Source organism: Akebia trifoliata, chromosome 9 (assembly GCF_017979445.1).
Source record: "Akebia trifoliata isolate Shusen 1 chromosome 9, ASM1797944v1, whole genome shotgun sequence".
Classification (NCBI taxonomy): domain Eukaryota; kingdom Viridiplantae; phylum Streptophyta; class Magnoliopsida; order Ranunculales; family Lardizabalaceae; genus Akebia; species Akebia trifoliata.
The window spans coordinates 26,879,549-26,900,131 of NC_141383.1; the positions used below are offsets into that span (position 1 = coordinate 26,879,549).

General features: G+C 34.9%; 1 protein-coding gene and 1 long non-coding RNA gene across 4 annotated transcripts; one reads left to right on the top strand and one right to left on the bottom strand.

Moving 5' to 3' along the window:
* Positions 1-8: 8 nt before the first annotated feature.
* Positions 9-3,172, bottom strand: LOC147395153 (uncharacterized). Of its 2 annotated transcripts, XR_015181421.1 has the most exons (4): positions 2,738-3,172; positions 2,549-2,607; positions 335-408; positions 9-221 (listed from the first exon to the last, which is right to left on the bottom strand). It is a non-coding gene; the product is annotated as an uncharacterized LOC147395153 (long non-coding RNA). The 2 variants fall into 2 exon arrangements; XR_015181420.1 differs by lacking the exon at positions 2,738-3,172 and having other exon boundaries at positions 2,549-2,731.
* Positions 3,173-4,262: 1,090 nt separating this feature from the next.
* On the top strand, positions 4,263-10,798 carry LOC147395154 (Tetratricopeptide repeat (TPR)-like superfamily protein). 2 transcript variants are annotated; one of them, XM_086454651.1, is made up of 3 exons: positions 4,263-7,473; positions 8,038-8,152; positions 10,367-10,798. In XM_086454651.1, the coding sequence occupies exon 1, from the start codon at positions 4,591-4,593 to the stop codon at positions 7,087-7,089; it is 2,499 nt and encodes an 832-aa protein (XP_086310777.1). In that variant the 5' UTR covers positions 4,263-4,590; the 3' UTR covers positions 7,090-7,473; positions 8,038-8,152; positions 10,367-10,798. The 2 variants fall into 2 exon arrangements, with proteins under 2 accessions (XP_086310777.1, XP_086310775.1); XM_086454649.1 differs by having other exon boundaries at positions 4,263-8,152.
* Positions 10,799-20,583: the final 9,785 nt, after the last annotated feature.

Sequence of the window (20,583 nt, forward strand, 5' to 3'; positions counted from 1 at the left end):
GGAACACAAGAAGTAATTTTAATTTTGAAATATAAAGGGGGGACATTGTTTGTTTCATGATTGTGTTGATTTTCAAGATAAACTTGTACACTTGAACACAATCAGAGGATGGGGAAAGGTTGTTACATGTCTATAGATTGCTATACCTTATCATGATCCCAAATATTTAAGAGACCATCCTCTGCAGCACTGCCAAAAACAGACGATCTGTCCGGACACCACTGAATAATAATAAATGTTCAGTTACAAAAGAAAGGAGGTGAAAATCCAAGCATCAATACAGAATAACAATGCAATTGTAAGAAAGAGATAAGCCAAGAAAATTATCCCATACCCAGTTAGAATAAGGTTTACATCATGAGGGTTCCAATCAACACAGTGAAGATCAGCATTATGAGCTTTCTCGACCTGCCCACCCAAGATAAATAATACCCAAAGAACATCATAATCAAAAGGAGGCATTGTCTAATAAAGAATTGTGCATATCAGGATAGAGAAACTTTTATTGAACATTACCAAGGTTAACTACATGAAAAAATACAAGAGAAAAATGGGGGAAAAAAAAAAGAAAAAAGAAAAAAGAAAAAAAGGGGTAACGACTTAGATTTAAATAATGTCTGAGATACTAGTCTGATGTTATCATTGTCATAGTCAATCCTTGTCAGCGCTGCAGTAAAAGAACTTTCGTGGCACAACAGAAACATCGTTCAAATTAAGACAACATATACAATTCAAAATAAAGACCTTTACTATAAACACTTACTTCCTAAACAAGAGAATGATCACAACTCTGTAACTTAACATGGATATGGTGCCAGACACCAACCTAAGAAACTGATATTCCAATACACCAGCACGGTTTGTTCCAGGTCTATGAGAGATTTTTAATTAAGTAATTTCATATGGTATACAACTTAATGGAAAATTGTATATACATATGCTGAAAACAGAGAAAAAAAAGACCAAATATAGAGGATAAATTACAATGTGACTAAACTGTTTTTGAGACATGAACACACTTTTCTCTTTTTTTTTTATGAATACATGAACACACTGGTGTTAACACTGACAAGTGACAAATTTCAGAAAAAAGAGTATCCATCCACAGCAATGTGGATTAAAACACACTATTCAAACATACAAAGGATTGGCTCAAGTTATTATCTCAACATTATAACACTCATTCAAATAATTTCAGTAGTTGCTTACAACTAGGATTAGGCCTATATAAAATCCAAAACCTAAAAATACAAATCTAACAAAAAAAAAAAAAATGAGAGCTTCTAATGGCACCCCAACTTTTACTTATTCTCAACCATTCATTTTTTTTAATTGGGGTGCAATAAGTAAAAACTTGTATAATGTCATGGTTCAATTACAAATAGAATAGTGGCTTATTTTAGAAAAAGAGAAGATTATATGCAACCATCTTTCAATAACCTCTGTTTATTTACTTAGAAGCATATAGATCAGAATAGGCAAGGACTTGCAATAAAAGTCTTGATTTTTAGGTTATTTAGTGTTTTGGTCTGAGACCTCTCAAGTGTTTTGGAGGTCTTGAGATCAGTAACTGCAAAACATACCTAACTAAGACCAAACAAAATGGAAATGTTCACACCAGATGCGGTTTTCAAACAAAATAAATAATTACTCACCCATGAATATTTAGATCTATGAGCTTGGACAGAAATTTGAACAAACAAAACTCCATTAACAACCTCTACAAACAAGACAAGACCCAAAACTCCAATAACAAGGACGAAGAATAAATTGATCCGGAGGCCCAAAAACTCAATCCTAATCTAAGAAAATTCTATGAGAATTTATTTCGGGTCAAAGATGAAAGCTCAAAGAGGTTATGTTCATATATTTGCAGTGGTTAAGTAAAGATTGAATACTCGTTGTCCAACCAACACCCTACCAGGAACATAGTTTTGTGCATTGATCACATAAACCCCATGTAAATTAATACCATACATTAATTCGTTGAGTGAAGGAAAATTAGTTACGATCAGAATAGGTGATTGGTACTATGCTACATTTCCAAGAAAAACAAAAGAGAGAAAAAAATAAAAAACATTACCAATGTGTCTCTATGAATTTTTCGGCGAAGAAATTCCATTACTTTGGCAAACTTGTCCGATCCCGCTAACTACCAATCCAATAGTTATTAGCAGGCATAGGCACATTATTAATGAAATTTCTAATGATCCAGTCTGGAAGATTTTCAAGATCAATTTAAACTGATCAGCTAATTGCCATAATTGGATTATTAACTGTTTTTTTAATCTAATCAAGGTTAGCGTTCTAAAATTTTCTTCAGAATTAAAGTGAATAATGAAACTTTGTTGGAATCTATCCAGGGTTTTTTATTGTTACAACTTGCAACTATCAAATTGAGAAATAAATGATTCTAGGGATCCAAAAATTAAGTTCAAACATCCCCAATTCTCAGACAGTTTAAGAAAATTGGAAGCAGAAGTAAACCTCAATCAGGAATCATGATGATATATAGATAAATATGAACTTGGAAAGGAAGAATAAATACCTTGAACTTGGCTTGCTTAAGTATCGGAACATCTCCAGTTGCCCTCAGATGGACAACCACTGCAGGAGAAACCAGAAACAGGTTGATACCTCTATTAACGAACTTAAAAAAATATGAAACCCTAAACCTAATCTTGAGATCAAACAGAGAAGAGATTTGGAGGGATTTGTCAATGGAGGAGAGACAAACCTTGCGGACTGAAGTCGATAGGTCACTTCGAGCTATCAGAGATAGGTAGCGATGAGATACAGAGAGAACGAGGATCAGATCGAGATCGAGATCGATCGATCAAATAGAGTGGGAGATGAGATCTATGGAGGGAGACAGATCGAGAAATCGATCGATCGATCAGATAGAGGGGAATATAAGATCGAGCGAGAGAGAGATGGAGAAGACGATCGATCGATCGAGAGAGAGATGGAGAGATCGATCAATCGAGAGAGAGAGAGAGAGCTAGGTCGTTCGAGAGTACAGTGAGAGACAGAGAGAACGAGATACAGTGAGAGAGAGTGTGAGAAAGAGAGAGGAGATCGAGAGTACAGTGAGAGACAAGAGAGAATGAGATACAGTGAGTGAGAGGGTGAGAAAGAGAGGAGATCGAGAGAGAGAGACTGAGAGTGAGACTGGAAACGTGGTTCACAGGCCGTGGTTTTTGAGGTTTAAAATTCGTCGGGCCAGGCCCAACAAATTTTTTGATTAAAATTCGAAATTTTCACGTAGTGATATTGAGTCATCTTGAACGACTTTTTTGATACATTTGAGACGTCTCATTTAAAAAAATTAAAAATAAATGTAGAATTTTATATCTCGTCCAAAAAATTAACTTGTCTGTCCGTCTCGTCCATGCCTGATATCGAGATGATTCGAACGATACATCTCGATCTCAGACGGGTTTTGAAACCTTGGAGAGATCTGATATTTTCTCTCGACGAAAAGATATTGCAGAGACGAGATAAGATTCTTTTTTCTCTTAATGATCACAAATCCCAAAAGCTCATTCTAACTTAATCATTTCCTTTATGCAAGTCTCGATTTCAAATTTGTTCTTTTTCTTCTTTACTTGAATGATACCACAATCTTTTTTTTTTTCAGAATTTCCTATTCAAGAAACTTGTATCAAAATGATCATCATTTCGTACACAACTGCCTTAACAACGCCCTTCAACTACAGATTATTGTTCGGGTTCAATCAAATCAGAGACTTGTTTATTAAATTTTTCGTCCACAAAAATATCTTTCTAATGATGGATTGATTAGTTTTTGTGTCTAATCTTTATGATTTAAGACTTGTGTTCGATGCTGTTGTGCTTGATAATGACCTCTTTTATTTTTATAGGAGCATAGATACATCCCAATCTGCTTAGGTCTTGAGGATTTCTGTGTACGACGTTTGTATCTTCGTATTTAAGTGATTTAGTTTATTGTTTTTTTTTTAAGTCTGAATGTGAGGGCGTTTTAATCATTTTACATTAATTTCTAGCGAAAGACCAAAGTCAAAGGATATGTCCTCAGTTTGAGAGTTTCACCAAAACTTACAGGGTTCTTAAAAATCACAAAAATGGTGTGGTTGTAACCTTATAAAATGGTGTATAGTCATTAGTTATATCATAAATGGTGTGGTAATATCAATATATAAAGTCACACCCCAACAATCATTTGGTTTGCAATAATTTGCCAAACTTGTCCTGAAAATAATTTTCTAGCCATACAAACAAACAGACCCCTCACGAATTGCATATTTCTCTACCGCCAAAATTTGAATTAGCAAGGCAAGGCTTCTCTTTAGTCTTTCCATTTGATTCTCACTCCTTGTTCTATGCTTTATTTCCAAAACACTATTATACATATTTATAGGAATCTCTTTGTGAGATTTGATTTTTTTTTTTTTTTGTGGTTCCAGTGAAGTTGTAGAAACTCCAATAAAATCTAGAATCCAATGCAGGTGGCATATATTTCTTGAAATAGAAATCCACAGAAACCCAATTACCCATTTGTGGTCTGAAACTGTTTTGGCTTTTTTGGGTTCTGTAAATCGAGAACCCATGATTAGATTTCAGCGTTACAGGACAACCCCATGGTTTAGTTTCTCAATTTCTTTTAAGGCCAATTTGTCAATCTACTTATCCCAATGTTGGTTCTCAGCCCAATCTGCTCAATTAGCGGATGAATGTGAGAATTGCATACAAACATCTCCTCTGGAGTTCAATTGCCATGCTTACGCTCGGCTATTGAAGGATTGCACCAGCATTGGTAGTCCAATCAAAGGGAAGAGTGTTCATTGTGATATCTTGAAGAGAGGTGGTTGTCTTGACTTGTTTGCTTGGAACATTCTTCTAAATATGTATGTGAAATCAGAGCTTGTATCCGATGCACGTAGCTTGTTCAACGAAATGTCTGAAAGAAATACAATTTCATTTGTTACCTTAATCCAGGGACATGCCCAGTCCCTCCAATTCATTGATGCAATTGATCTATTCTTTAGGCTTTATAAAGAAGGACATGAGCTTAATCCGTTTGTGTTCACGACAGTTCTTAAGTTGTTTGTGGATATGGAGTTTGCTGAGCTTTGTTGGCGTATCCATGCCTCCATTTATAAGCTTGGTCATGACTCTAATGCATTTGTTGGGGCTGCTCTGATCGATGCATATTCCGTTTGTGGGCTTGTTGATTGTGCAAAAGAAGTGTTTAATGGGATTATTGGGAAAGATTTGGTTTCTTGGACTGGAATGGGAGCTTGCTATACCGAGAATGATTATTTTGAGGAGGCTTTGGAACTCTTCTCTCAAATGAGAATGGTTGGATTGAAGCCAAATAATTTTACTTTTGCTAGTTCACTTAAGGCTTGCATTGGCTTGGCTGATGTAGCCTTGGGCAAGAGCATTCATGGGTGCGCCTTAAAAACTCGGTATGAGTTGGATCCTTATGTAGGCAGTGCTCTGCTTGATTTGTACACAAAGTGTGGTGACATTGATGAAGCTATGGTGGTTTTTGAGAAGATGCCCCAAAAAGATGTGATTCTTTGGAGTTTCATGATCGCACGATATGCTCAAAGTGGTCGGAGCGAGGAGGCTGTGAAGATTTTTTTTCAGATGAAGCGAGCTTTTGTGGTTCCGAACCAGTTTACATTTGCTAGTGTTTTACAAGCATGTGCAACCATGGAACATCTAGAATTCGGTGAGCAAACCCATTGCCATGTTGTAAAGGTTGGGCTTCATTTGGATATTTTCGTTAAAAATGCTCTTATGGATGTCTATGCTAAATGTAGAAGGATAGAAGATTCAGTAAAATTGTTTCTTGAGTCATCAAATAAAAATGATGTTACTTGGAACACGATGATCGTCGGTTACGTGCAGTTAGGGCACGGTGAAGAGGCATTGGGACTCTTTTCTCAAATGTTTGCTGCCCAAGTACAGGGAACCCAAGTTACGTACTCTAGTGTTCTCCGTGCTTGTGCAAGCTTAGCAGCCTTGGAGACTGGGATTCAGATTCATGGTCTGATTCTTAAAACTATTTTTGACAAAGATACTGTAGTTGGCAATTCTTTGATAGATATGTACGCCAAATGTGGTAATATTAAAGATGCCCGTTTTGTTTTTGACACGATGAGTGCGCTGGATGAAGTTTCATGGAATACTATGATCTCGGGATATTCCCTACATGGTTTGGGTGGGGATGCTCTAAGATTTTTTGAGAAGATGAGGGAGACAAATGTAAAACCAAACAAGATAACCTTTGTTGGCATCCTATCAGCATGTACCAATTCTGGACTACTGGATCAGGGACAATCTTATTTTACTTCCATGCATCGTGACTATGGCATTGAACCATGTATAGAGCACTATACTTGCATGGTATGGCTCTTAGGACGTTCAGGTCATCTCGATGAAGCTGTAAAGCTTATTGAAGAAATCCCATTTGAACCTAGTATTATGGTGTGGAGAGCTTTACTTGGTGCCTGTGTGGTTCACAACAACATTGAGCTTGGGAGAGTTTCTGCAGAACGTGTGCTTCAGATGGATCCCCAAGATGAATCTGCTCATGTGTTATTGTCAAATATATATGCTGCTGCGAGAAGATGGGACAATGTAGCGTTCATCAGAAAATACATGAAAAGAAAAGGGGTGAAGAAGGAACCGGGCCTCAGTTGGTTTGAAAACCAGAGAAAGGTTCATTATTTCACTGTAGGAGATACGTCACACCCCGAAATGAGATTAATCAATGGGATGTTGGAGTGGTTGAACATAAAAATCACAAAGGCAGGGTATGTTGTCGATCGTAATGTTGTTTTATTAGACATCGAGGAGGAAGAAAAGGATCGCTTCTTATGGGTACATAGTGAGAGACTAGCTCTTGCTTTGGGGCTGATTAGCACACCACGTGGAAGTCCAGTTCGTATTATGAAGAACCTCCGTATATGTACAGACTGCCATGCTGCAATTAAGTTCATATCGAAGATCGTCCAGCGTGAAATTATTGTGAGAGATATGAATCGGTTTCATCATTTTGAGGATGGGATTTGCTCCTGTGGTGATTATTGGTGATATTTTTGCACTAAATACTAGTACCAGTCAGGTAATACTAATGTGGCTATGTATATGACCACATTATTTTTCGTATTGAAATGTGTCTGAGACTGGGGTTGTGTGCCTTCTTTAGTCAAAACCTCAGGTATGCGAACATTTATTGTGAGCACAATGGTAATGTTGGTCCCAATCAACAGATTTTTTGTCAATTTACGACTATAGTTGGTGACACACTGTTGGAAGCTAAGGTCTGTCTGGCATCCGTAACATCCGACTGACCACTGTAAGGATGGTTTACACGGATATTTTGCACAGGACTCTCAAGCATGAGGGCAGGGCCATGCTAACCATTACTCATTGTTGGCCCCACTTGGAGGATTTCCTATCCCAAGTATTGATTTGGTAAGATGATAGATGATCACAATACCACTTCTTTCTCTGTTTATTGGACCATTTCCCGTGCTTTCTGACCATCTCAAAGGATTACAGATCAGATATGTATGATGATTGGGTTGATTTTTGGCCAAGGATATCTCTTTGATTGGATCCATTCAACCATGTTTTGGGTTAAGGAGCTGATAATGATGTTATCTTTTTTTTTGAGAAGTCTGATAATGATGTTATCTTGAAGACTCAATATGCTGCATCATAGGTTTAAGTTGCATCTGTTGGCATCTTGCTGTATTTTCTTGGTAGTGTTATTGTTCACCTTTGAAAGGCCAGAAATAAAATGGATAGAGTTAGTAAGAAATGATACAACAACATATTTATAGACTGAGCATATGGTTCAAAATGGAGACAAGGAGTTGACTGGCAAATGAGATTCATGTTGCTGGCCCCAATATATGGCATAAGTTTTCATGATTTTATTATCATTGAAGAACAGAATTTATTCTCTCTAGTAACTCTGCTTTCACTTATGTGTTGGTTTTTTATGTCTGTTCAAATTGTGGCTGTGGGCTCTAGACTGAATTAACTGGAGGAACCGGATTCGTTCAGCTGACCCCAAATTTTCGGGATAAGGCTTCAATGAAGATTCTTAACTTGTGGCTGTGGCTCTGCTCCGGATCACTACTTTTAGGTATGCGGTCACTGTACTTGTGTGAAGTAGTAACTAACTTAATTGAATGGCCATTTATAATGTTTTATTTTGTGGAAGCATAGATTAGTGGTGTTTGATATGTATGCAAACTGAAGAAAGACTCAATATAGTCTATTATTCCTAGTCATTTTACAAACTTTTCTAGAGGAGGATTGTTTCATGTGAAGGACCATTCTTCTTTTTGTGAATTGCATGAATCTCACACAATTTTCTATATAAATGACACAAAATGACAACTAAGGACGCTTCTACATCTAACAGAATAAAGGATAGGGAGAGAATCACCTTCAAAATAAAAGTTTCTGTCATGTTGAAGTACTTCCCAGAATTGAGACCGATGAAACAATTAATTCCATAATATCCATCAACACTTGGAAAGTTGACGTCTATGTTGACCCATGGTCATTGGGCCTACATAGAGATGATTCAATGGATGATATTTGGTGAGAATGATCTCCTCACCATGGATATCACCCTCAGAAATGATCACCCCATTCTGAAACTTCTAACTCTTTCCGATATGGTATCCAAGTTAACGTTGAAAATGGATGGACCATAATTGTTCATCTTGTGGTCCACATTTTGTCAGCCTTACGTACCATTACAACCGCACCTGAGGCTTATACACCTACCAGAGCATATATCATATGTATATGCAATGTAACTGGTACTGAGGTCTGAGCTGTTTCAGTTATGCCAACTCTTTCAACAACTTTCGAAACAAGAGGAAGGAAATGATGTGTTTAGGACGTAAATTTATTTTTTGGGGATCATCATAAACGATCATGTAAAATTATGTTAACTTTGTGGGGGTTTGATGCTAAAGATTGGCAAATAGTACATGTAAGCCCTTTACTAGATGTTAGAACAATTTTGTAGAGCTTTGTTCACTCTTCAACGATGTCTCTTCTCCTTATTTGTAACTCACTTTGGTTTCTAAACCATTTTTCTTTGATACATTCATTCATATTTTACTTGTTCAATGTGTCTAGTAAAATATGATAACCACTCCATAAATATTTTTCTATTTACCCCGTTAACTGCTAATGTGCTATTCGGCTTGACTTTAATGGTATCCTGGAAGATCCAGGCATTCAACAAATCAGGGAATACCTGATAAACACAAGACCTATCAACCTAGCCCACAAAGCAAATACTTGTCACGTTCCCCCATCTAAAAAATGCGAGTATAACGCATTGAGAGATATTATAATCTCCCTTAGTGTACTAATTAAATAGAAATCATCTGATAAAATGATTCATATTCTCTACTATCTCTTAATAAATTTTAGCTTTAGAAAGCAACATTTCATCTTACATTCCAGGTTTGTTGCTACACTCATTTCCTCGAGGAAAAGTGACAAACCAACAACAAAGTTCCTTATTACTCCATCACTAATGCTATCACCTAGATTGGTCTTACCATGTTTTGTCCAGATTGATTATTAAATAATCAAGTTGAGGTTCAGTCCATGTCATGAATGCTTCTGGGATCAACCCTCTACTGATGGTAGCCCTTAGTGATGTCCAATAACAGCTTATTTGCAAAGCAATTCAATCCATTGACTTGAAAAAGATTTCGATGTAACTGCAATCCAAGAATAAATCGATCTTGTCTTAGAATTTACCGATGGTCAGCCAAACTTTTATACTGCCATCCACATCTCAAAGATAGTAGAAACTTATTCTTGTAAAAAACTCCACCTTGCTTTTAGCTTGCTTCCATACGGAGCAATTCAAAACCATATATATATATATATATATATATATATATATATATATATATATATATATATTTTTAAGTTTCACATTTTTTGGTTAGCTTGTCAACAATGAGAGATTTAGTAATGATTGCTTTACATCACAACTGTTCACCCCATTCATGATCGTGTAATGTATTTAATATTGTTCACTTCTTTTACACATAATTCTCACATCATCAACGATCTAAATTTTGATTAACAGTTTATAATGAACTCTTTTCACTTAGTGCACGCCCAAAGCAGTATTCGCTCTCTACTTTTTTATTTTTCTTTCTCTTCTTTCCATTTTCTTTTTTTTTCGAGGAAAAGACGTGCTAATACTTATCCCTCTTTTTAAATTTGGCTTAATGATATTGGTACCTAACTCATTACTACTAACATATATTTCATTACTCAACATGCACAACTGATGACATTTGGTTGTGTTCAGGTGCAACTTATGCCACAATAATTTCTCTGGTGTCTGGACAAGATGGAGCTTGAGGTATCCCAGAGTAGATCTTAACCATTTCTTTGACAATGTCATCACGAATCTTTTGTTGCAACATAGAGAGTCGTTATGATTTTATGTTTGTCGACCATTATAAACATAATATAGACCAATCTTGTAAATTACAAATGTTGTAACTTGTATTCTAAAAAATATTTGAAAATTGTATGTACCTATAGATCAAGAAGGTTAAGGATCAAGCAATCATAAGAAAGAAGTTTGAAAGAGGATTTGATTTCCTGGGAGAGTTACATCAATTTCTATTATTGGCATTATTTATAAATTTTAGTTTTGTGTCCTCGAAACTCATTAAGCTTCAGGTGATCTCCACACCATTGTTGCCAACTTTGCTATAACATTTACAAAATCTGAAAAATACTATTTCACAAATAAGACTACTTCCCACTTCTATTGAGGACCCAAATTGCCATATATGCATCTTAACTAAAATTGATTTTACGAGCAGATTGCAAATAAATAAAGGATCAGATTTTGTGTTCTCCATGCATGCGCTCCTCTAGTTCTTGCATCATTGTATAAAAAAAACCACGACAGCTAAAGAAATTTCGATTTTCAAGTTAATCTTCCACTCAAGGCCAAAAAACCTGACTTTTGGACAATCATCATGTAGATGGCCCATGAAAATGGACAGTTTGGATCGTTCAATGAGTAATACACACATTATTGTATGAAGGATAACTCTGTGGGCCATCTGATGCAATGCACGATCGATCATGGCAAGCAATGGTGGGATTTCACAACCACCCACCGATCATGGCAAGCATCTTAGACCTCTAGATTTCTTTAATAATCTATGGATCAATTAATAAACTATGCTAACCCATCTAAGCATTAATAATATAATTCATATAAATTACTCATTCAAACATCAAGATACTATGGGTATAAATTGTTAGAATCTTAATTTCTCATCATGAAAAGTCAATTGGGATTGGTCAAGAAATTCAGTGATACAGAGGTGACCAACCTTCAAGGTTAAGTAGTTGATATAAAAAAATTCAGGAAAAAAAAAAAAAACAATGAACACGAGTGGAGCACATATATGATGAACCCATTTAACAATAAATTTAAAAGACTAACTTACAAAAATCTTGAGAAAGAGCCCCAAGAGGTAGTAGAAATTTGTGGATTGCAGTACGAAAACCTCATAAATAAAATAAAATAATCTCATAGATGATTCAACAATTATTAATTAATTAATTAATTAAGAGAAAATAATAATGGGAAACATCAGTGTTTACGTGTGAAAAAGTTTTAGAGTGGGCCCAGGGAGAAAACATATGAACTCCAGCTTCGCACGCGCACTCAGGTATGGGGCCCACAAATAACGCACGTCCATGCAAGCGTGGAATTTTATGGCCAGGGTTGTCGGGAATATTTACGGGAGTGCACTATATACGCCGTTATGGTGAACTAACCTACATTCTGTCTGTCTTTCTATCCTGCAGAGAATCATGGTCGTCCACATGTTTTTAAGATTAAGAATCATTTTTCCTTGAAGTGGGATTTTCTTCATTTTCTGAAGGGCTCGAGAACTTGTAAGTAAATGTAAATTGTAATCTCATGGAGTATAATTGATATAAATCATGATTGTATCATAGGATGTTTAATTGTTTATTGATTTTGCTCATGATTTACCCAAGCATGTGTGTGTGTGCCGTGCGCTACCGTGTGAGGTGTACCACGTTTTACAGACACGGCCAAATATTTTTACATAGTTAGGGATGATAACGATGAACGTAGATACAAACTTCTTTTCTTTAAAAGTTTGGTCCCATTTGTTTATTCCTTTATGAAAATACTAAGAATGTATTTCTACAATCAAATAAATTATAATTTTGAAAAAAATGATGAGATGTTAGAAAGAAAATTGCATATATTTACATTTAAAGTCTCTTTATTTTTTGTTAGTGTTAGTTTGATTATTTGTATATTTTTTCAATGAATTTTTTTTTTTTTTTTTTTTGCATATCAATTTTTCTTAGCCTATTAGACTGGTATTCACATTTCACCAACACTTGGCACACCTTCGAACATGTGCATCGAGAAGTCTATTTTATAAGTAAGATGATGGGGGACTCTCGAGAAAAATGTAACTCTAAATTTTATTTAGAATAATGTTGGATTGACCTCAATTCATACTTTGTTGATATGGAGGTGTGTACGGAATTATAAATGCTTTTTCATCGAGATATGAGTGAAAATCATCTATGATTATGTGCGCATTTCCATGTCAGCAAAGTGTGAATTGAGGTCACTTCAACATTATTTTTTTATTTATTGATTTATGTAAAGTAAGAAATGATCATTAAGAAAAAGAAATTATCTTTTATCTCTGACGCAACGTGAAACAATGTAAAAGAATAATAAAATCTTGAAACTTTAAATTTTAGAATCCACCAGAAAAAAACTCTAAAAGGTAGAATTTTTATTAAATTGAAGGTAATTTTTTACAAGGGAGTTATAGTCTTTTAATATTAAAAGAGTTTTAAACTTAGTAAAACACAAAAATAGAAAAATTACTAAAAAAAATAGTACAAACTAAGCATGGAAATAAAAACTACTTAAATCCTAGAAGTAAGACTTCTATAACTAAAGTTATTAACAAAACAAAAATTATCACACAAAAGAAAAGTAAAATTATCTTAAAAAAACGAATGAATTCAACCTAAAAATGCTCCATTGCAAAGCAATGGATCTTGAAGATGTCGATGTTTCCATTCAAGAATGAGTCTTCTTAGATGATTCGACTTTGCCGTTTGTCCAAGTCCATGGGCCTAGATTTTACGATTAGACTTTTTGCAATGCAAATGTTTTATGAATTCTTTTGAAACTTGTCCTACCTTAATCTCAATCTTCTGTTTGATTGAGAGGTTAGAAAAATCTATTAAAAAAAAAAATTTACTACCCACAAATCACGTTTGAAGTTCTCCATCAAACCAATGGTTGAGATAGGTTTCTTTCTCTCAAACGCACACATGGAAAAAGTTGTCGAAAAGAAAAAAATAAAGTAAAAGGAACTTTTGTAAGTCAATTTGAGTGTAATTGCAAGTACCTTTTATGGTAATAAATAATTAAGAAGATATAATAAATTAATAATGATTTAAAAAAGAAAGTGGGTATTTGTGGAAAGAAGAAAGAAAAAAACTCGCTAATATGAAGATCGAAATGATGATGTTGCTGCAATCGTCAGTAGGAAGCAGTTTAAAATTTTAAAAAAAAAAAAAATAGATGGAAAAGAAAGGAATATTTAGGAGTTGGTGACATGCAATATGCAAGGGATGGAGCGTGCCTGTACTCTTCCATTAATAATAAAATAAAAGAACGACAGCAAGCAAGAAAACTACAGTAAAGATTTCACATTCATGGCCAGTTTCTCAAAATTTCAAGTCACTTGTATACACCATCCGGACCAAGATACCCCTGAATTAATCTTATAAACATTCCAAAATGTTTTTATTTTTTATTTTTTATTGTAAGGGTATTTTAGTCCATGTGCATTGAGTGGCCTGAAAAATTAAAAAAGAAATATATTAGTATAAAACAGGAGTATAATTTGTAATGTTCAACCATGGCTAAGATGTGAAGATATTTCCTAGAGATTCTGTTATTAACCCCATACATGACAAATAAATATTTAATTACCATTTTTTTTGGCGATGATATATTGTGTAAATTTCCTAGAGATTCGTTTTATGGGGAATACCTAAGAATGTCTGCTCTCTAGACTCAAGAATCTTCCGCTTTTTCATCGTCAATTAAAGAACATGCAATGCAGAACAGAAAGGAGGGTGTTGGAAAGTTGGGACACTTTGGAATGATCACACACACACTAGTGGGTGGTAGCCCATGCCATGCATGCCAAAACAAGCATCTGACTCTTCAAACATTTTACTATCCACTATGATCAAGTTGTGATAATCTAACTCCCCCATGTGGCATACTCAATCAACTCCCCTGATGTGGGGTGTGCCACAACCAAAGATTTCCTTTCATCAAGATACCCAACTACACAGATTTATGGGGATGTGCGGTTGTGTATCCCACAGCATAAAGTTTATGGTTCTGACACACCCCACCCACATTAGGGGAGTCGATTGAGTATGCCACGTGAGGGAGTCATATTATCACCACTCATCCACTATATATATATTCTTTGCATTAAAGTAGCTAGGAATATCTTGGACCTTCCTCTCTTAGGGACCTGTCTCTTTCAAAAGATCGCAATAGAAAGCAAGTTGATAAATAAGTGAGGATTTGAGCATTATTGATCTTGGAAATTAACACTACTCCACTCCAAAGTGCCAAACCTAACTCTATCCCTTTCCATATATATGTATAATGTCAATGTGTTTGAGCTAGAGAGATGATGATGGAGATGGATTGGTGGAAAGATTAGAGAGACAAAATTAGAATCCAACATGTCCCCCATCTCCTCCATGTCCTCTAAAAAATTGAAGAAGAAAAGAAACAGCTTTGATAGGTGATAAACTAAGTTGATTAAGATGATTTAGACATATTCCATGAAGATCAATTACGGCCTCGATCAATTAGAAGATATACTTAAGTTGAAGGTTCTAAAGGAAATATATAAGTGGAAGACCCAAAAAAAAAAAAAAAAAACGTTGATGGAGATAATGAAAGCATATATAACCCAGGAACAAGGTTCGTTTAGTCAAACCCAAGTCTCAGGATAAAGTTTTCAAGTCCATCAGAGATGAGCCAAAAATTCTCGGGATAAAGTTTTCAAGTCCATCAGAGATGAGCCAAAAGTTCATGTGTCTGCGAGCCCAAAAGTTGTGTCACTACAAGGCCATTTAGGGGTGGAAGTGACATTCAGTTGTGTCCATGAAGTCCATCAAATATTTTCTTGCAATTTGACACCCATATTTCCCAAGTATATGTACATGGATGAGAAGATGATTTATTTTTTTTTAAAGATCAATTTCCCAGAAAAATGATTTTTATTGGAAAATATATACCAATGTTTGAAATTGGATTTTCTCAGAAAATATGGGTCAAAAGGAGTAGGACTTTAATTTTAAGACAATGTAAACAAGAGTGAATGACATTTCTTCGTGGAGTTACGTCAAAGAATAGGTTTTTATTAAGGTGGAAAATCATTTTCTCAGAAAAATGATTTTCCTTTGAAAGTACTCAACCACACCAATTTTCATGGACAATCTTATAGATCGTAAGTGGATTAAAAATCACTCCACACAAGCACCATGCATGATGAAGTTAGAAGAAATTTTGATGTGGGCAAAAGACCAAGCAATAAACCACTACATGAAAAAAAGGGTAAATTTGATGTCAAGATCCGTCGAATTTAGCTCTTTCTAAGTAGTGTTTAAAAGATTCGCATGAAATTTACCATTTTTACACGTAGTGTAGTACTCTTTTAGATCCACTAACACATGATTTTTTGGGTGCATTCCTTAGAGTGTGCCGCGATCAACTTTAAGGAAGAGTAGAAGTTGGAGTGTTGTTAATTAAGAATTGGAGAAGTAGATGTGCGTTTGAAAAGTAACTTCGAGAAGTGCTCTTGAGTTAGATTGATGTTTAAGAATTGTGGATGATATTTTTTACTAGGTATCAAGAGGTGACATGTGGTACTTAGGGATGCGAGTAAGTTCAAGAGGTCCAAGCAAACTCATCTAAATTTGATCTATTAGGAAAACTCGGTGACTCGGTCGTAATCTTAACAATGGGTTCAAAGTCAAGACCGCAGGATAGAATGACTCAGTCAACCCAAATCCATATAAATCAGAGATTTAGTGTGATCAACAATAATCGGATTTACTGATTGGGAAGGATCCCAAAAAAAAGAAGGAAAGAATAATGACTGGATACATTAAAAATCCCAATCTACTTGCTAAAAGGGATGGGCATAGATGTAAAAAGGCAAGCTTTTTCACCACTACACTGTTACATTGCTATTTTTTTCTTGTTTTTGTTTACCTAACTTGGGTGTCGGAGAGATTGTGTCGCAGACACACCTAAAAGCATAATTTGATAAAGAATAGAGGAAGAAAAAAAAAAGTTTGGGAAAATCACTAAAATTACATTTTGGAGGCTGGGTTGGGAAATTATTTTCTCACCAAAGGTGGAAAATCACTTTGGGCAGTAAAATGAATTCCAAGGAAAATGCAGTATTACACTTCAAAATTACATTTTCCACTTAAACTAGTTTTCCTGCCAATTTCCCTACCGTAGTGAGTTAGTTTGGCTTTGGAGCTTAGACTTTACTATCTCTCTCACAAACATATATGTAGGCCGTTTCTTAAGCTCCAAGGAAGTCGTGCTTTGAGCTGATGATGATGCATTGGTGATGGCATGATGACGAGGAAATTAAAGCCAAAGCATCTCTTCTTTTTAATTTATTAGTGTTTCATGCTTTCAAGTGTATGGTGGGGAAGGGAAACCACTTACATTAATGGGGACATGCACTTTTGAAACTTTATTGTGAGATTCGAAGCTCTCTCATATATCCAATCTCTATCAATGTTCTCATTGTAATTAATGCCATGCATTACGTATACACTCAAACCTGCCTCGGTCGTTCATTCTCTAGGTTTTGTTTGCTTTCTATAAGTTGCTGTGCTGTTTTCCCACTAAAGGATTAATTTACCGAAAGATCATGCTCTACTACACATTATAAGAGACAACTAGAGCCGAAGTTATAATTGCAAACCCTAAATTTAGAGTTTTTTCTTTTTTCCTTTTTAATATCTAGCTTTTGTTTGGTACGGCATAACATGTAAAATTTTGCAAAGTAGAGGTTTTGTAATTAATATTTTACATTGCTTTGCTTTGTGAGTGATAGGTAGTAAATCTAGAAAATCTCCCCAAAATTTTGGGGATGCTTGGTTCATAAAAAAATACAAAAAATTATAAATAATTTTTTTATTGTATCATTTTTATGGAAAAAAAAACATACCAAACATGGGACCCACCAGCACTACAAATTGACCTATATAGTCCTTACATTATGTATTGCATGCAATTTCAACCACAAAATGGTGTACATAGTTGTTAAAATGGATAATGATGAATGCACGCGGTCTCGATACTCTTCACGTGAAATATGGATCATATGCACCCAGGGTGGTGGATTGAAATCATCCTCCCACACCTCAACACATGCCACAATTCAAGGAAATTTTAAAGGAAAAAAAGAGATTTTAGGCATTAAACCTTAGGTTGACTTACTTGGCATGTGTTGAGGTGTAGGGGGAAGATTCATCCTCCACCCTAGCTGCATAATCTGGACTGATCATTAAATTATGTAAATTATCATAATTGGTGGTAGGTCCCACATGGGATGAAAATTTATCCCAACTTCCCAAGTGTAGTTTAATGCCACCAATAGATTTCAAATTGAATATGCGACTACAAAATAAATAAGTGTAATGATTTAATTATAATATTAATTACTATACATCCCATTTCATTAAGTTACTTAGAATATTTTCATTTGGGCAAATTTTTTCCATGTACTCACCAACTTTTTCAAGATTTATGACTGTTTAAAAAAAATTAATTTTGATAATAAATTATTCTATTTTTGGTTGATGAATTCTACACAATTTATTGGTCACTCCCAAAATTTTCTTCTTAACTTATTGTTTACTACTTTTTTGCCTACAAAAATTGTATATATTTTCCTATATATTTAGAATTTTGATACAATAATGTCATTTTTGGCGCATGCCCTTGAAGCCCCTTGACGTGTTTGCTCACAACCCAACAAATGTTTGACATGTGGTGCGAATGACATCAACAATAGAGAGAAAGCTTCTCTCTCTTACCCACAAATTTATTTTTTAAGATTTTAAATCTTAAAAAGGGTCGTTGGGCCACATTGGAAATCCAACAACACAATCTTCTAGATTTCATGAAAATATTCATATTAAAAAAAAAAAAAAAAAATTCGAGCTGGATCCAAGGTGTTGAAAACAGACGGTTACTGAGCATCCAAATTTAAAAATAAATTTTAACGACGAAAATTACTTAATTAAATTTTTTTTTTTTTTTTAAGTTTATATAATTTTATCGTCTACAACCCCAGTTCATCGGATCATGTTTTTGAATGACACAAGGTGATCAGATTAGAAAAAAAAATTTCCACTATGGGCAGAAGAGAGAAAAAGGGAGTCAGGCATGTGCGCCAAAAAGGCGTTATATCATCAACACTCATATTTGTATGGGACATTACAATGATCTACACACAATCCCACTTTACGATATTACAACCTAGCACCCAACCACAAATAAAATATCCCCAAAACTTGTATAATGAGATCGTTTTACAACAATCTATAAGTGTACCAAGATGGGCTAGTTGTTTAGTGATCAAGCAAGAGCATTATAATAAGGAAAAATGAATGTATGTTCGAGTATTTTGAAGTTTTAGCCAGGGTTTTGGTGAAATTAGAAATATCTAATCCGATGAAGAATTCGAGTAAATTTTTCGTAATTATTTTATCTGAAACTTTTTTAGGGTCGGATATGGATATGCATCCTATCCACTCCGAATATCCATTTATCCAAGTTTAATATGGTAAATTCACAATAAGATAAATGTACAACCCAAAATTAAGGTTCTTCCGTCATCTTCATGATGAGGTATATATATTCGACTCGGACATTTGCTTGAAATTTTGGTACAAGTCGGATATAGTTATTCTTTTAAAAATTAGAGAAATAGTTGGATATGCAGGGGCAGATTTATAGTGGGGGCACTTGCCCCCATAAGAATTTTCAAAATCTATAAGGATATATGAGTTATTGCGACAAATAATAGTGGCAGATAAAAAAATTCACTGCTATTGCCCCAACAAAAAAAATTATGCTCAAATGTGTGCAAAATCTTGGCTTCTCCCAAGTGGATATGGATAGCCTTAGCAAAAGTTAGTAAAAAATTGGATACGGATAATCGGATATAGAGTTGGCTAAGGAATACAGATACATGCTTCATCCGACCCATTCTCGTCCCACTGCCATCCCTAACTATCTGGGCATTTTTGTCTCTCTCGAAAAATCGATGCTAATAGGCCTGCATTTGTTTAGAAATCAGGGGTATCTGCAATTTTCTAGCAAGACCCAGAGGTGCACCTCAAAATTACTTGCATAGATAGTTCATCATGGTAAGATGCTCATCAACCTATATAGCATGAAAAATTTATTTTTATACGAAAAATAAAATAATCTTAAGGCACCTTATGTTATCATTCCACTTATTATTGATTTCTTTCACTAATTGAGCTTTAATCAACTAAAAGGTTTATCATGAAAAGATCATTATAATTTTTATGGCAGAAGAAACTTGTGGGTAACTTTTGGTAGAAAGATATCCCCATCAAAGTCTATTTCCTTCATGCTTTGGCTCCAAGCTTAAGTCATTTCGTACCCATGCAAAGCCCACCCCTTCGATGAGCTGGAAAGAAAGTGATCAGCTTTCGAGGAAGGAATTAGCCCATTTAATATGACATTAAACATTCTTAAGACACTGAGATTTCTAAAATAACAACTAGAAAAATAATAAACTGACTAAAAAAAAAAAAATTAATAATAAAAATTCAGTGATCATAAGAGAGAGAGGAATTTGACATGTGGGAGACCGTACAGCATTGCAGGGAGGGTGGGGAGCACATGCTTTGCAACGTTTTTCATATACAGAGACTACAGAGAGCCACTTAGTTTTGTTTCGACTCCTCGGGTCTTGAGCAAAACGCCATCATTCCTCATGCATGCCAAACTGTAAACTAAAAAGTAAAAAAATATTTATTTATTTATTTATTTTGGATTTATAGATTAATGGGGGGCAGTGTACTCTGGGTTGACACAATAAACTTCAATCCCTGCAAAAGTACCTCAACTTTGTTGAAGCCAAGCTTCAAGTCCCTTCTCATGAATCCACAGTATTGATGTGGACAAGGTGACTCCTGCGACATATATAGTCTCAGATGACAAAAAAGTCCTGTCGGCAGCATTTGATTGTATTACATTTCGCTTTCCATAACAATGCACTCTTTTGTCACAATTCTAGGTGTAGTTGAAGGTTATGTGACATACTTGCTAACAAATTTTTATGTGAAAAACAAAGATAAGCAAAATTGAAGTTTGATCCAGAG